The 12,816-nt window shown below is 37.2% G+C and overlaps 3 protein-coding genes across 7 annotated transcripts in view; 1 reads left to right on the top strand and 2 right to left on the bottom strand.

Annotated features, from left to right (window-relative positions):
* LOC110040268 (dual 3',5'-cyclic-AMP and -GMP phosphodiesterase 11-like) overlaps positions 1–2,949 on the top strand; it is a 33,887-nt gene extending 30,938 nt beyond the window's left edge. For both annotated transcript variants that reach the window (XM_089273022.1, XM_089273021.1), the window contains exon 23: positions 1–2,949. This exon is cut by the window's left edge and continues 917 nt beyond it. The gene's annotated coding sequence lies outside the window, so the exon portion shown is untranslated.
* Positions 2,950–3,811: 862 nt separating this feature from the next.
* Positions 3,812–7,584, bottom strand: LOC110040414 (uncharacterized). 2 transcript variants are annotated; one of them, XM_089273023.1, is made up of 3 exons: positions 7,032–7,584; positions 5,700–5,830; positions 3,812–4,908 (listed from the first exon to the last, which is right to left on the bottom strand). In XM_089273023.1, the coding sequence occupies exons 1-2, from the start codon at positions 7,327–7,329 to the stop codon at positions 5,736–5,738; spliced, it is 393 nt and encodes a 130-aa protein (XP_089129149.1). In that variant the 5' UTR covers positions 7,330–7,584; the 3' UTR covers positions 3,812–4,908; positions 5,700–5,735. The 2 variants fall into 2 exon arrangements, with proteins under 2 accessions (XP_089129149.1, XP_020601308.1); XM_020745649.2 differs by lacking the exon at positions 5,700–5,830.
* A 1,320-nt stretch (positions 7,585–8,904) lies between these two features.
* On the bottom strand, positions 8,905–12,495 carry LOC110040416 (uncharacterized). 3 transcript variants are annotated; one of them, XM_089273024.1, is made up of 2 exons: positions 12,267–12,495; positions 8,905–9,751 (listed from the first exon to the last, which is right to left on the bottom strand). In XM_089273024.1, the coding sequence occupies exons 1-2, from the start codon at positions 12,351–12,353 to the stop codon at positions 9,479–9,481; spliced, it is 360 nt and encodes a 119-aa protein (XP_089129150.1). In that variant the 5' UTR covers positions 12,354–12,495; the 3' UTR covers positions 8,905–9,478. The 3 variants fall into 3 exon arrangements, with proteins under 3 accessions (XP_089129150.1, XP_089129151.1, XP_020601310.1); XM_089273025.1 differs by lacking the exon at positions 12,267–12,495 and adding an exon at positions 10,957–11,211; XM_020745651.2 differs by lacking the exon at positions 12,267–12,495 and adding an exon at positions 10,424–10,655.
* Between the last annotated feature and the right edge of the window lie 321 nt (positions 12,496–12,816).

Raw genomic sequence — 12,816 nt, 5'->3', positions numbered from 1 at the left:
AAATGCCAGCAGGGCATAAATAGTAGAAGTATTGGTTTTAACCTGTTCTTTTATTTCATGTTATAAGGAAATAAGCTAGGCCTTAACTTATATTAACCTACGGAAACAAATCTATGTCATTCATGCATTTCACCCTCCATAAGGTAGATGCTCGAGCATTGAGCCGAGAAATTCCTTTATGATAACATAGCAGTACAAGTGGGTTAACACAATATCAATCCTGTCCAATCTGCACAGTGTCATATCGTAAGCCAGGCCAGGATCATTGTGTTATGTTCTTATAAATGGCATCAAATTCATGAGACATCATAAAATGGGAACCTTTTGACAACCAGCAATAACTAGGGTCTCATCCTTGGGGGAGTAGAAAAATTAATTTTCTATTTGACAGAAATCGGAGTTGGTGCTGGCACTTTTGGCTTCTCTGATGATCCCTTTGATTGGAACAGACTTCAGTCGTTACCCTTTCATTGTTGGAGAGAGTGGTAGTATTGTTTCAGATTAGAGAGACAATAATATTCATATTATTGTCAGGGATGTTAGAAACTATGAAACCAGGAATAGGGATAGTTTGTCTTTGGTGATCAGGATACTTGCAAACATTTTTGGACATTTAATTTTCTGACACCTTTTATCTCATTTCAGACAAATTTCGGACAACAATTTCGGACACTTTGCTGGAACATCTTCAATTGAAATGTTGATGACAACTTATAAAATGATCAATCAGAGCATACTGTCATTGTGAGCTACCAAATTCTCAAAACTGGCATTGAAAGAAAATTTATATTCCCTGTTTGCAACTGGAAAGGTTTATCATAAATTCTAATAATTACTATTATTAAATCATGGTGCGGGACACTAATCAATCACTTGTTCCTAACATCTCACTGCTATGGAATAATGAAATGTCAGAGAGAAAAATCACTCTGCCCAGTTCATAACAGAGCTTGGTTTATTGGTAATGACACCACATTCTAAACTTCAAAGAACTAGTTTAAAATGTCGATAAAAGCATTCGCTAGCTAAAAAATAATTTCAAAAAGAACGTGAACTTTTGGCTGCCACAGCCAAACATTTTAATCGAAATTTTTAATTATGTCTCATCCTGGCTGCGCTTCAATCTTTAATTCAAAGAACTAGTCTTCTACTAAATAAATTTTGGTCATACTTAGGATTCAGTTGATCAGCTGGTCAAGCACTGTGCTGTCATAGGAAATTTTCAGTGAGAAAGGGGCACATTATGAGCAGTATCTTAGTTGTATTTTTTTCTGCCTTTTTCAGTAACTATTTATTCAAACATTACCAATTTAACTTAACTCCTAACTTAACTCTTGAGATGGTAACTCAATGATGAAGAAATTTTGTGTAAGAGCTGTGGTCTGACACAAATCTGGCTGAAACTGAGCCTGCCGCATATAAGAGGGGTTCCATAACCCTAAAGTCAAAATGTTTTCCTCTGTGCATTAGTCTAATGGAATTCAATTCCAAACAGTACACCTTGTAGTCAGTCCAAATTATGTCTGACTCATTTTCAGTCCCAGGATATGCTTTTAACATGTTGATCACAAGAAATCCACTAACTGAGCTTAAACTAATGCATCTAGAAAATGCATTAATTTTTAAGGACTGCAAAGGAGAATGTGTATGTTGACGTCAAAAACTTCCTTGTACAACAAATTATCTCATGTTCCTTACCTGCTTGTTTCAAAGTGATATGAATTTTACACTGAACTTTTAATTCATGATAAATAATTTAAGAAAAATATTAATAGCAAAAAGTTATTAAAAAGTGCTGCTGATCTTGTTGTAAATTTCCTTTCTTAAAAGACTTTCAAATGTGTAACATGCTTTGCTGTTGGTCAAGAGAAAGGTATTTGTGTGCTAAGAGACAGACCATTATTTTTGTGGAGGGGGGAACACAGTTTAAAAAAATACATTCCTGCACAGCAAAACCAGCTGAAAAAAATTCTTGAAGGGGAACCATGGGGAAAAAATTGAGCAAGGGATTTCTACTATCCAGGTCCTGCGCTTGACTTTAAAAAAATTCTTGCACAAGTTATTGCCCATCCCCCCCCCCCCCCCCCCGCCAAAAAAAAACATGCTCAACATAAAGGTGGGGGAAAAATCCATGCCCCAGAAAAAAGCCCATCCAACCACCTCAAAAAAATATCCCCCCCTCAAAAGAATGGATGGTCTGTGCCTAATTGAAGGTGTACAATCTCTATTAACTATCAACGTAATAGAGTATATTTACAGTAGAAGGTAGTATGATTACATGTCTACTTGAAGCAAAATCCGCTGTTGTTGATGACAGAGTAGTTATGAGCCTTTTAATCCAATTGGTCATGTAATTATGAATGTCAGTCGTAACATGCAATAAATGCCAAAATAATATTTGTCACAAAACAGTAGATACAGTTAATCATGGAATCTGTAGAATGTTCTAAACTATAGAAAAATTCCACAGAAATACTGGTTACCATATTTGCGAAGAAAGGTCTGGAGAAGCTGTTCAGCCCCTCTGATGACCTTGATAGCTCATTAAGTGCCTCGTTAGTGCCTAGTGTTTGCTTAGATCAACATGTCAACGACCATCTTGTAATAATGTAAGCAAATTCACAATATTAGCATGCAGTAGTGTATGTTATGTATTGTAATGTGACTTGTACAGGACTGAAAGTCAAAAGTACTTTAATCTCCTCAGATGATATTGTGCAAACAACAAAAAATAATTTGGGAAACTATCAGTAGATCAAAACATGATTCTCCCATCCGGGCAAAGAAATATTTTTAGTGCGAAATATTTTTCAAGCCCATTTAATTTAATCTGTTGAAGCCACCTCCTTGACAAAGGGGTTAACAATAAAGAGTAACTTATCCACAGGGTGTACTGTCAGGTACACTGTGTAACGTAACATTAAATTTTAATAAATAACTGAAAAGGAACTGTTGTATGAGCCATTCTTCCATAATCGTTTAATTTCTCTTGAATTTTTTGTGTATTTGTTCAGTGTACAGTTGAACCTCTCTACCATTTCCTCTCTCCTTGGGGACAGAGGAAAGAAGCCATTGTAAAGAAGTGGCCATTTTGGAGAGGTAGGGGTGTAATGTGACACCTGTTCCCCTCAGGGGTGCAACATTTATATTTTAAAAAATGCTTATATTAGCATATAAATACATAACACAATCAAAAGATATCAATAAAATCAAAACTAAACAGAAACGGTGACCAACAATGCATGGTATGATATAAAGGTTGGTGACCTTTTGAAGTAAAACTGAGGTTTTGTATGCACTCTTCTATTGGTCGTTTATTAACTGGCCGTTGTCGAGAGGTTATTTTCACTGTTGGGACGCACTTTAGTGGCCATTTCCGTTGTGGAGAGGTGGCCGTTGTAGAGAAGTTAAAATAGGAGTGAATGTATGGACTGTCTGCCCGGACCAAAAAAAGTGGCCGTTAAAGAGAGGTGACCATTGTAAAGAGGTGGTCTCTACTGTAGTTTTTGAACCTCCCAAGAAAAGGAAAATGGGTGTGAGATATTGGAAGTTCCACATTTTAAAGATAGAAGTGAATTACACTTGGTGGGCACATTTTCATTTGAGACACTACAATAACCTTTCCCTTGTAGGTACAGATCTTGAGTTACAAAGCAAATCCCAACCAAACAAAGTGAATAGAGGTGGCAACTCTCAAGTCCATTTACTTGAACAGCTGAGATAAAGAATTAATTTTCAACTGTGGAACTCCTCTCTAGCGTGTGGAACATTTCATGGGCTTCAGCACAGTTCAAATACATAATCCAAGAGATTCGTAATTGCATTTAATTAACCATCAACCAAAATTGTAAAAAAATATTGGTAATAGTACCGAGTAAAGGCCAATTCAGGCTCTCATGACAACTGCTTACAGACCAAACTGCAAACACAAAGCCATTTCAACTGTTACTGACAGAAGTCTTTTCTGGTCATTAAACTATATTCAGAAGTTATTTTTAATTTCATTATTTACATCTTACAAAAAAGCTCGTCCAAACTTTTAAATAACACTTCTTTCACAATTTCCGCAACACATCCAATCATTCACACAGCAATACAAAATATAGTATGTATAATATGTACAAATTGTATTATATTTTACTAAATGATTTTATCCATAAATTCCTTTCTGCCAACTTTCATTCAACAGCTGTAGCTCACCACCACCTTTTGACTGCACACAACATCATTTCTAGGAAAACCATTGTACATTTTACCCTGCCAAAGCAGTGAGCGACTTGTCGCTTACTAATGCCTCTGGCACGCGAATACAAAACTCAGACAGGATCAGCTGCGTCCTATTGAAGAATAATTAGGGTCATGTTTTTGTGTGTCGTCCTTGACTAGTTGACCAGTAATCGGAGTTGATCTGGTATGAATGTTGTCCCTGCCTGCTACAGGCAATGTGCTGGCCCAGAAAATATCCATACGTCCCCTCTCAAAAAGGATTGGAATTTCATGGGGACGGGGGAAGGGTCTATAGGACCAAAACATTTAAAAAATGTACAAAGCTTGATTGGAAGTCCTCAAGGGATGGGTTGGTGGGGGGGAGGGGTGACATCTTAGGAAAAAATCCCTTCTGTGGGGGAGGTATGGATATTTTCTGGAACTGCACAATAATCACACTAAGAACTTCCATTAAGTCAACCTTCAGAGATCTGAAAGTGACTGCATATATGCGGGTCATAAACACTTCAGACAAAAGATAGTCTATAGCCCTTAACAGGCTGGATGGTGATGTCTGTCACTGTCACTGTCACGGTGGGTTGTCGAAGGGTATAATTTGCATCTCTTTAAACTTCTCCTGGACTGCAGGTTTCAGTGATTGGCTGTTATAATACCAGATTGGATCTCCTCCTTTGTTGAAAGCTGAAAGACAATGCATTTCATATAATTTTGGATTGATCTTAATAATTACACTCATGAATCAGTATTAACTGCATTCAAATTGCTGGCTTTTCTGTAAAGAGGAGGGAGCAGTATTGTATTGAAAGTGTCAAAATAGAGTAAACAATATAATTATCATATCTTTTAACCCTGCAAAAATGCACAATTTGTCAGTGATCACCCCAGAAACTGTCGATACAGCCTAGCTAGTCCCTATCCCTTCTTTTTTGGCCAGAACTGAAAGAAACAACATTTAAAGCTGGTGGAAACAGGTAGGACTTTGATTGCTGCCAAACGTATGCTATATGTGGTGGGCCGTTCTAAACTCAGCTCAGCAAACAGGATTTTTTAAAATTTATCTTAAGTTTGTTCCTTTTTGAGGGGAATTAGCCTAGAATAGTGTTGGAAGTTTTATTTTATTTTGGAAGGGGTTTCTAAACTGCTCAGCAAACAGGATTTTTTTATTTATCTTAAGTTTGTTTGTTCCTTTCCGAGGGGAATTAGTCCACAAAAGGGCTGCAATTTTTTTATTTTAGAAAGGGTCTCTTCTCAAGGACACTGAAATGGTGAAATATTAACATTTCAATTTGGTAATCAAGTGGCAAAATCAGCATTAATAATATTGTTTTTCTCTAAAACAGAAAACTTTTCAAAAAAATTTTATTTTTGGATTGTTGCCATCTCTTTTGTATTTTTATTTTTTACTTGAGAGCAAGGCTACAAAATCAAATGAAAATAATCAATGAGAAATAAAAACTTGAATTCATCCGTACCTTACTGTTAAATTTTGGATAGTTTGAGAGAGGTTCCTACAATTGAGCATATTGGGTTGTAGTGGCCCGCAGAGCTTGAATACCAAGAGGGTGCAAGGAAAATATCATGCTTGTTTCATGATCATTGGTTTCTGTGAATCACATGAGATACAAATTGGATTTTCATGACCTCCATGTGAAGTTGTAAGCACGACTGACAGACAATATTTAATTTTCTCATGGGTACTGTGGGTACCTCACCTTTGATCCCCTCCCTCCCCCCCCCCCCCCTCACCCAAAGAAAAACAGTTGGGAAAATCAGTAAACCAACCAAACAAGATGGAACTTGACCGTTTATTTTATAATTTGGTTTTATGTAAAATAATATTGTTTTCAGTCATATCATTCTCATATAATTTTGTTTGGTTCTAACTTAGGATCTATCAAAGGACATACGTATAGATGACGTCATTAACAAGTTCTGTTTGTTTCTTTATTATATGAAACAAACATAATTTGAAAAGTGAACTGATCAACATGACACGAGCGTGGGACAAAGAACAAATCTGAGTCCCCAACAGGAATCAAACCCATGACCTCCCAAACAACATTTTTCCATGTTGCTGTGCATCTGTTCAGTAATAGATCACAGAGGACATCAACATAAGTGACACTTGCCTAATGGCCTTGTGTGCCACTTTTTTGTTCTTACCATTTTTGAAATCATCTGTGATCTAGAACTATTGCTGAACAGATGCACAGCAACGTGGAATCTATTTGTTTTATATATTAAAGAAACAAAAAAATGTTACTGACGCCATGTGCTAAATATTTTCTACCATTCAGTACTGATTAGAGACTGCAAACCGGGGAAATGGCAAATGGTCAGGAAATTCCTGCTGCTCTGTTCCAAATAGAAAAAGAGGAGTATCTCTGGAAATGGTATACAATTTCTGAGCAGATTTTTCAGAAAATTACTGTTTTATTTGACCTTCAATCAAACTTCCCGGTTTTTCCTGGCTGCATGGTTAAACACTCAGTTTGTCCAATGAGGGAGGAGTACCCACCCCCTCCCCCTCCCCCTCCCCCCCTCCCCCCACACACAACGACCAAGTCTCAAAAAAAAAAAAAAAAAAACACGTATCTCTTTGCGCAATAATTCTTTCAGGTTTTCAATACACCTTTTATTGACGCAGAAAATTTTCGTATAAATATTTATGTCCTATTATAAGTTACATCAGCCGGAAAAAAACAATAGAGCCTAATTTATGGCGCATCGTTATGGAAATTAGCCGGTACATGCCGGCGCTCCACAGTCAGCTAGGACAAAACTTCACGAAATTGCAAACTTACCATTTCCACCCCTAACTTCAAGAGATTGCCCAGCAAGTTTAGCCAGATTTCCTCTGGTGACACTTGAGCAATGTAAATAGTTGTTCGACTTCTCGCCGAAGTGGACATAGAACGAACCTTTGACGCCCGTCTCTCGCTTGATGCTTTGGCAAATGACTTTTGCGTCCGCATTGTTTGGAAAATTCACTGTATGATCTTTGCCATTATAAACAACTGTGATTGATTCCAGCTCTTCGTTCGGTTTCTCCATTTCTTCTTCTTTTCTCAGTCTGGTTTTCCTCTTTGACTTCTCGGTCATGATAAGATGATTTGTAAACAACAAAGTTGTTCGGCACTCAAACGCTCCACTCTCAAACTTGTTTGCTTGCAAGATCGATTAACTGCACCCAAGGGATTAAGGGTCTTTTTAAACCAATGCATGAAATAAATTATCTTCCAGCAATAAGAAAACACTAAAGCTAACGAGCGAATCAAAAGTTGCGCACATTGCTTAGTATGCAAAACATAACATTTCACCTCGCCGGTACATGATTAACACGTGAAAAATCTGATGTTTTTCGGGGGGGGGGGGGGTAAGACCGGGGGGAAGGGGAGGGGGCCTTTCCTTGAATATTAACATTTCCCAGATTCCACCTCAAAACTGTTCTGTTACATCTGTACCCGACTGTACTCGATTTTAGAAATTACTTTTCTTTGTTACTTTATTTCTCTCCTGAACATTTGGAAGACTTGATGTAAAATTTCTTAGGACTACATCATTTGGACTTTGGACTGGCTTATTATTATTTATAGCTTAGTCCCCCGCCCCCCCTTTCATCTGAAGGAAGGAGCTTGAAAATGTTTGTCATTACTTCTAGGGGTCTGCCAACAAATTATAAGGACTAAGAACAGTGATTTGCTAGTTGAAAAGGATAATAATTTCCTAACAGGGAAACACAGCAACATGCAGATATAGCTGGTTTTCACATGACGTCACTAAAATTCAAACTACAAATTTATTGATCTTCCTGAGATTTTACTTTAATGATGTATAAGAGCAGGTGAAAACTAATATTCATACAAATTTTCGCTCCAAATAGGTTCTTGGTTTTGTGATACACTACGCTTGAATTTCGAAGCTTTTGCTTGACGTGACATTTAAATGACGGTGTCATGATGGTTAAAAAAGTGACTTATTTCGGGGAATTTGGCTATCCGAACAGTTCATGTCTTAAAAAAAGTATTATTTTAACGTTTTCGAGTTCCTCGAGGGATAAATTTACGCTTTTGTAGCAAAACTCAGTGACAGATGTTTCTGTCGGTTTCCGGCCGCCATGTTGGTGCCCATAGGGATGGGCACCAGCATGGCGTCTCCATACAAGTCTCTTTTGATTTGGGTAAAAAATTTCTTTGCATATCTTGCATAAGAAAAATTGCTGTGACCAGAATCTTGGCGAGAGTCTTTGCATATTTACTTTCTTTCATTTCCCAGATTCTGGACTTAATCTATTGGACGGTTTTGATTTTTATTTTGATCTAGTTTGAATTGCGTGACACTGAAAACCAGCAATACTTCTTTGCCTACTGGGCAAGACCACTTGATCTATCCTGACTTGAGCTTCAGAGAATTGATTCTGAAAAAGTACTGGCTGATTACATAGCTGAATGAAGGGTTCTGTGGTGTCTTGGAGTTCAGTTATTTGTGAGCAAAAAGTCAAAACAAACATCAACTCATGACATTTACCTTTATCTCTCTCTGGAGCTATTTCTCACATGATCTTGGCCAATGTTCAGAGTGGGAAGAGAACTGCATGCAAAAATGCAAGCAGTGACCCATGTTTGTTAACTGACCTTCATTGCAAGATGATAAATCGCTAAGAATACTCTCCCTTCATAGTGGACAAATTAAAACAATTTTATTTACACACAGTACCACTTTGATTACAACTTTGTCAGTCACTTGTTACAAGCAAACCTAATACTAGTATCCAGAAATTACTGTGGTAAAAGAGTGTCGAAGACTTAAATAAGCATCAAATCCTTAAAATTGTCCATGCAAGGGTATGATAGAGCCACTTATAGAGGAAGGAATTCACTGGATTTACATAACTAAGGTCATAATACATAGGTCAAGGTGGCCGGGAAAAACTTAGCTGGTGTTGGTTGCAGTATATTCCTTCTCACTTCACGTGACATCATGCCCTCTTGACAATTTTGCAAAAACTCAGTGTTTTAATTGTGATAGTGATTCTTACAGTAATAATTACAATATTAAAATAATAACATTATAGGTGTTTATATGCTACTCAACCAAACATTTTTCAGCTGAAACTTCAAAGGTTTCCAAAGACAACAAAAATTACTAGTCTAAAAAATGAGAGACTGATAAAAGGTGTCACATAAAACAAATCCGTTTTGGTTTATCAAATAAATTAATAATGGGGCATCAATTGATGCAAGAGCTGGCGTCATGCCATGAATTTGTCGTTCACATGCCCCATCACCAAGCAGCTATCCCGCAGTACTTTTTCCTGGTGGCGTAGATCTTTCTGGGAAATTCTTTTCTTCTGTTCTTCAAGCATGTATACATAATTGGCATTGATCACTCCACGGGAGTTCTTTCCAGTTCTTCCCATACTGCTCAAGTATTCCTCTCTCTTTCTTGTTTTTTCATGTTCCTTCTCAGCCAATTCATATTTGTATCTTTCCTCATCTGCTCTCTTTTTATCCTGTTGCATTTGCTGGAGAACAAAAAAAAAAATATTCTGATTCATAAAAAGAATAAAATTCCTTGACTCCAAAATATATAGTATCATTTGAGTTGTACGTAAAATTCTCCAGATTCTATTTTTGAATAACCTATCAATTTTGGAACAATCACTCATAAAAAGGATAACAAACGGTGTGTAAGCTCTCTTCCCCTGATAACTTTACCCAACACCAGCCCGAAGAGTCCTGGGAATAAATCCAAAAACTCGAGCTTTGCAAATCAGCCACATTAAAATGCCTTTGGTAAAATTTGATAAGCAGCTGGACAAAATGACAACCAATAAATAAGGCTCGGCGTTTCTTTTTCACACTCTCCTCCAAGATATCAAGGCAACAGAGGAAGATAATGAACAAAAATTCGGGCAATGCTTTAAAACTTATAGATTTGAGTCAGGGATTTGATGATGCGAGTATATATAAATGCGCGTCGGATTTCTGATGTTTCAATTAGTCAAGTGGACCCAGAACAGTCCGTCGTTAAAGCACAGTTTTTTCGAAGTTAACCTAAAATTACTACACTAGTTTTCTGTGGTTGTGTTTCGCAATTACTTAAGTGCCAAATTCCGGCGAAGATTGCCTCTTAGGTTGTGTATATATACACGAAACATTCGTTCAACACGAGACAAATGTGTAGAACTTCCAACCTGCAAAAGCGCGATCCTTGCCAAAGCGGCATGCTTCTTGTCGATAATTCTTTGTTTTCTTAAAGCTTCCTTATGGTATGCTTCAGCCATTTAGCGTATAGATGGATGTATCACCGCTTTCTGGGCGATTCGTGAAGCTATTTAGAGCATGAATACTTTCCGTGTTCCAAATGATTTGTTGAACTTCGGTATCTATGGACGAATGCTGCTCGCAAAGTATTCTGGGATGTGATGGGTTTCCCCTTACAAATGGTTGCGTGAGTTTGTTGGTTTCTACATTTTTTGCGGCAAATGTGATATAACTGTGATGAGATTTGATAATTACAGGAGCCCTGAAAATTATCAATAATGTTGCTCAAATGCAATTTTCTGAAGATAGTGATTATGCTGAATTTCAAAACCTACTTTACTGCAGTTGACTGAAATTAATTCATATTTGCAGACCAAATGAATACCGTGTACATGTATATAGTGTAAATTTTAAAAATGTTTTCCAAGTGTCACACAAATAGATCGAGTGGCTCTGTTCCCACCTCACCGTACTTTATCCTGGCAATTGCCTCGTGCTTTTTGTCAACAATTCTTTGTTTCCGCAAGGCCTCGTTGTGATAAGTTTCTGTCATAACGCTTTTAGGGTGTGGTTGAGCTGATTTCTACACAGAAGATGGCCTATAGCGTCAAGTGCACTTGCCTTTTGCCTTTTCGAAAGATTAATGTTAAAACTAACGAATTGCTTTTTAGTGGCAGAGGTTGAAAAGTATTCTTTAACAAAACTGATTGGCCTCTTTGATGTCATATAATTGAATGAAGCAGAGATGACGTCACAATTAGAATGTCTGAAACTGTTTGTTCCTTGAGAATAAGGAATAGAAGTATAGCTGAGGGAGGGTGGGAGGGGGGTGCATAGAATAGCACACTCCCACTGTGATATTTTTCCTTGTCCTTGGAAATCGGGTTTAACTTTTCGATTCGTAGAGCAATCAGCCGCAAGCTTATTGCATTACTTGATGCATGTTTCCAGGAGCCATCATGTTTCCTTTACCATGCATCAGGCAGATTAAAGCCAATTAGAGAACCACGTGCAGCTTACGGACATGTCAATGAATCAATAGCGACTGTCTTTCTTACCAAGAGCTTCCCTTGCTCAATAACTTGGATTAACTCTCCAAACAAAAAAATGCTCGACGGTAATCTTTTGTGTCTGATTTGCGCAGAATTAATTAAGATTCGCCGATAGCAACAACAGAAAAGTAAACAAGAAAATCCTTGGCGAAATTGTGAAAAAGTTAGAAGTATGCTAAAATCATGGTGACCCGAAAAAGAAAACTATACTATCAAAAATGGCATCTGGAAACCCTAACAGGAAGGGAAATGATAACTTGTGAGCAAAAATTCATAATCTTGTTGAATTAACGCTGGTTAGTTATCGTTCCTACAACTCCCTGTTTAAATTTTATTTTTTTATTTTTTTTATTTTTTTTATTGTATTTTTTTTGTATTTTAGCTTTTTTCCGTTTACTGGAATATAACACTTTATCAAAAAGCCATTCCACTGCATGGGATTTAAATTTTCGTTTTCACTAGCTTTTTACTTGTGTTTTTTGTTGGCTTATACATGTACATTGGCCACAGCGTGAATCGTGAAGGAAACGTGCTTCTTAAAATACTGTCAGCTATTAAAAAAAAAAAAAATCACTAAATTGAGAACGCAGAAGGACTTATTCGTTCGAAAGTTTCTAAAACGAACTATTTACAACGTTATTGTCTTCTGTTTAGCTTCACAAGTACTGTCTAAAGCTAAATGTTTTTGCAAAAATCGCTAACCGCTAGATTAAATTCTTACCGCCTGAAACCTCAATCGCCCGAGCGCCTCTTGTTTTCTGTCTATAACACGCTGCTTCCGCTGAGCTTCAAGATGATAAGCAATCATTTTTCGGCTCCCGATTGCCTTCCCGTAGGACTTAAGTAGAAAATGTGGGCACTGTAAAGTAGCTTTTATTAATGCGACGCCTTGAACAGGTTACTTACAAAAACGTTAAGGCTCTGCCTGTTAAGGTCTCGTGGGACGTGCCAGCCATAGAAAGAATACCGCGCCGCGCTAATAAACGAGATTAAAGGCTTCTCTCTAAGGCGTAGAATGAAAACTTTTGATTACAAAAACCCGATTGAAAAATACATTAGACAAAGCACTTAGTTTGCATACAAACAAGCCCTTTGTGCTTCTCTAAGAGCTCATGTACATTAAATCACGAAGTTGATGTTTTTAGTGTAAAAATACACACCCGCGAGTGGCAGGAGAAAAAGTTGAATCCTTACACACAAATTTTTTGGGAGAAATTAAAATGATTCAAATATTTTTGTGTATAAACACATTGTATAATGAACTCGCTTGA

The sequence above is a fragment of the Orbicella faveolata genome, unplaced genomic scaffold (genome assembly GCF_042242905.1).
Source record: "Orbicella faveolata isolate gen_17 unplaced genomic scaffold, um_ofav_v1 contig_35, whole genome shotgun sequence".
NCBI classification, from domain to species: Eukaryota; Metazoa; Cnidaria; class Anthozoa; order Scleractinia; family Merulinidae; genus Orbicella; species Orbicella faveolata.
The sequence above is the reverse complement of the archived record's forward strand: the minus strand, read 5'-3'. Positions and strand labels throughout refer to the sequence as shown.